General features: G+C 33.8%; 1 protein-coding gene across 1 annotated transcript; it reads right to left on the bottom strand.

Moving 5' to 3' along the window:
* Positions 1 to 2,686: 2,686 nt before the first annotated feature.
* Positions 2,687 to 3,235, bottom strand: LOC128133870 (protein FLX-like 3). Its single transcript, XM_052771384.1, has one exon. It carries the CDS (start codon positions 2,964 to 2,966, stop codon positions 2,700 to 2,702), a length of 267 nt encoding a protein of 88 aa, XP_052627344.1. The 5' UTR covers positions 2,967 to 3,235; the 3' UTR covers positions 2,687 to 2,699.
* Between the last annotated feature and the right edge of the window lie 951 nt (positions 3,236 to 4,186).

Here is a 4,186-nt window from a genome sequence, read left to right as displayed (position 1 = left end):
AGAATGGAGACGTCACCTCTTATTTATAAGGGGCTGGTGGGTCACTCACGTCGTGAGTTTTATGATGCTCACATCGTGAGCCAGCTTGGGCTCCAAGTCTGAGCCTGGTGCTGACACGTGGCATCGCACATAGGGTGGAAATCAGTCGATTTTAAAAAAAATCATAACTTTCGCATACGAGCTCCGTTTTCGACGTTCTTTATATTCACGCGTAGGTAAAAATAAGATCTACAACTTTCATTTTGACTCCGTCGGCTAATTCTCGACCGATCTTAAATTTAACAGTACTAGGTGATTATACTGTTAAATGTCCGTGTAAAATTCATAACTTCGACATACGAACTCCGTTTTCGTCTGTCTTTTTACCATTGAGTTCCTATTAATGATATCTTCAACTCTCATTTAGGTCACATAGGCCAAAAATGCTCGATCTAAAATTCGAGTTTTGGGTCGTGCACTGCTATGCCAAATCTTAGAAAAATCATAACTTCCTCATATGAAGTCAGATTTGGGCGTTCTTTTTATGGACGCTCTCGTTTTAACATATTCTACGACTTTATTTTAGATTAATAAGGCTAAAAAGTCCTATATCGTAAATTCACTATTTACGTCTCCCGGTTTCGTGTCGATTTTGCCGTAAAACTTCGACGGGCCATAACTTCATTATAACTCGGATTTCGGCGTTGTTTATATGTACGGAACCCTTGTAACATATACTACAACTTGGTTAAGATTAATCCTTCTAAATAATATTCCACAAAAAACTCATTTGTGATGCTTATTGTTTCTAAATTGACTAGCCCAAATCTACGGGAGTTACATGTATCTAGAAATCAACTAGAATTTTAGAAAATCAATGCTCATGACTTTCTTACTAAAGTTCAGATTTCTAATACGTGGTGCTTTGATAAGTCTTCATCTTGACTTGTCAAGCTCATACTCCTTTCATTAGATAACATACATGTGTGTTTAATCCTTTTAAAAACTTATAACAATAATTCCTGAACGTTCAAACTATTTCTTGCCATTTCTCACAATTGGAACTATGAAAAGGGATGCCATAATCATACATGAATTTGAGAACGCAATTATCACAACTGCTAACAATAATGATATCAACCAGATTTAAAATCTACTACCGATAGTGTTTCCTCATAATCATTTTCATGAATTAGAGCGAAAACTTTTTCCACCTAGACTTTATGGTGTATGTGTTCCTATCCATGTGAATTTATCAATTCCAAACCTACAATCATAAGATAAGGTTGAGGACAAACCAAAATCAAATTTTGTTTTTCCTTTCATGGTCTGAACTTTGCTTACACTACTAGAAAAACAGGCTTTTACGACGCTCATTGCGCGTCGTAAAAGGCTCAGACGACGCGCAAATGCGCGTCAAGGAAGGCCCTGTCATAAAGAGAGACGACGCACTTTTGCGTGTCGTCTATAGACGATGCGTATTTACGACGTGCAATTACGACGCTCGTTTACGACACGCAATGCGTATCAAGGAAGGCCCTATCATAAAGGAAGACGACACGCATTCGCATGTTGTAACCTTACGATGCGCGTGTTAGTGACACGCAATGCGTATCAAGAAAGTCCGTGTCAAGAAAGGCCATGTCATAAATGAAGATGACAAACATTTTTGCGTATCATAATTTTAAATATTTAAAAACAAATATTATTAATAGATTTAATTATTTTCAAATTAAATTTGTATTTAATGTTTCATAATAGAAAATAAAATATCATATACAAAAAATAGAATCCATTGCATAAATTTAATGTCATACAAATAATCGTTCAATGGAAAGATAAAACAAATTAATAAAAGTTGTAACATAAATTTACAAACTAATATTTCTAATAACCTAATGTGTGCCTTACTGTAAACAAGATATGTGTTGATTTTCTTTAAATGTGTGCCTCACTTGTCTCCACTCTTCCTTAGTAACACCACTCAAGGACTCTAAATCTATGAACTTGCTCACAGTATCTATATTGCCTGCAAAAAAACATGACTACAAACACCTGCAACATGAAATGTATTAGCACATGGTCAAATATGAAAAAACAAAAATTTACATATATACCATGTGTAAAACATCTAAGGTGACTGCATAGTGCATGTTTGATATAGATTAAACCAACAAACAAACACCTGCAACATGAAATGTATGAACATGTAAAAAGTTTTTTTTTTCTTTTTTGGGTTAAGTAGGTGATAGGTTTACTTGATCATTTCAACAGAAAAAGATACTAAATAATAGTAAAAGTAATAATAGAAACTTATATGTTGGTCCTTAAATGTTGTTCAAAAATGGTGTTCAGATTATAGCATATTAAATAATCTAGATAATAGTAATATTAAATAATCTAGATAATAGTAATAGTAATTATAAGTTACTTACATTTGGGTCATTGAAGTTGATAACATGTCCTCTACACATCTCAACAAAAACAACATTCTCAGCAAGGAAACAAAAACAACATTTCATAATCTCTCCTATATACAAATCAATAATTAAATAAATCTCATTGCAATCTCAAAATAAAAACAATTTTGAATACATCAAAGTACAAATTCATACCTCATATCCACAAGGTCTTTATGCATACCATCAATATCAGTCTTAAGTGCAACCACTTGTTCATTTTTAGCCTTCAATCTAGCTACTTGTATCTTTGGTCAAACCTTAGATTTGACTAGACAATTCTTGCCTCAATGAAGTCAATTTCTGGAATTCACTTCTTAATTGTCCCACATCTGCCATTAAAGGCTCAACATCACGAAGCTCAGCCTCGAGTTTCATTCCTCTGTCAATTAAATCTGTGGCTCTTGCATCTTTTTCAACATGTAATTTGGGGATGATTTGACCTAATCTATGAATCTCATCTTTCACAGCAACTAATTCCCTTTGAAGAGTCACATTTTCTTCTACTACATGTCCATTTTTAGCCATGATTCGTTGGATGTCTCTATGTTGGATTTCAAGTTCTTCTTCAAGTGTAGCAGGGTGAGGAGGGAGGGGCCCGTGGGCCCGGTGTATTGGGCCCTCACGTGGGCCTCATAGAATTCGATTCTTTCCAGACATTTTGTTATACCTGTAAAAAGAAACTATGTATGTCATGAAAAGAGATTGATACTTCTTTATATTTATGTCATAAATTAGGATACACAAAGGACAATTTGACCCTTCTCTTTTAGCAAAGCAAATGATTATCCAAAGTCAGTAACACATAAAGAAAAGAAAAGAAAAAAAGTACACAACAATTATATATGTGCGTAAGACTGATTTATCCAAAGTGAATAACACGTAAGATTACCTATTTGGCAAGTTTATAAATTAATTTATCCAATGTGAATAACACGTGAGATTGATTCCCTAAAATTGCACGACAGTCGTCTCATTCTACTTATTCAGTTATTGACTTATTTTAATTTCTAACTATTTTTTTTTCAGAACCTGCATTAAGACCTAGAGGGCACTTAAATGCTTGTACTCTTGTAATCCAAAGTCTTTTTCAGATAACATTCTTCCAACCATACATCAACTATATATGCCTTAAACAAACACGACATTGGAATGGAATTGAATTTCAATTTCAATTCTGATTCCGATTCCGATTCTTAGGAAAACCAGGTCAGATCACATACCATCAATGTAGTCCACCATCATAATTTCTTAATGAGGGCACTCCATCCATCACACCAGGTAACGGATTATACATATCAATGGCACAAAAATGAAAAAAATATAATGGATTTTACGTAATTTTACACTAATTTAAAGCAGTAATTAGAAATTAGTACCTACTCCAACAATGAGCATGTGAAGAGTTGAAGATTTTTGATAAAGTAATGGTTTTAATTCCTAAAGGTTAGCCAAGAACAAAGTCTTTAGAAATACCAAGCATACTCACAACCATTGCCAAATTATTGCAAATCTTAGCTGCCAGAATAAAGTAAATACTAAAAATTATTATGAAATGATTATCTTATCTGATTAATTATCATAAAGTTGAATGTGTTTAAACTTACAGAACCAGTACCTAAAGTACCACAATATATTGTATTTTTCTCCCATACATATTGGGAGTATCCACCCCGTTCAGGTAAGCTTTGAATTCGGGAATGTCGGGCCCTGCTGTAGTAGGTGCGAAAAACACACGTAACATTGTT

This window comes from Lactuca sativa, chromosome 4 (assembly GCF_002870075.4).
Source record: "Lactuca sativa cultivar Salinas chromosome 4, Lsat_Salinas_v11, whole genome shotgun sequence".
NCBI classification, from domain to species: Eukaryota; Viridiplantae; Streptophyta; class Magnoliopsida; order Asterales; family Asteraceae; genus Lactuca; species Lactuca sativa.
The sequence above is the reverse complement of the archived record's forward strand: the minus strand, read 5'-3'. Positions and strand labels throughout refer to the sequence as shown.

Coding starts and splice junctions, on each gene's coding strand:
- LOC128133870 (XM_052771384.1), bottom strand. CDS start 2,966: ATGGCTAAAAATGGACATGTAGTAGAAGAAAATGTGACTCTTCAAAGG.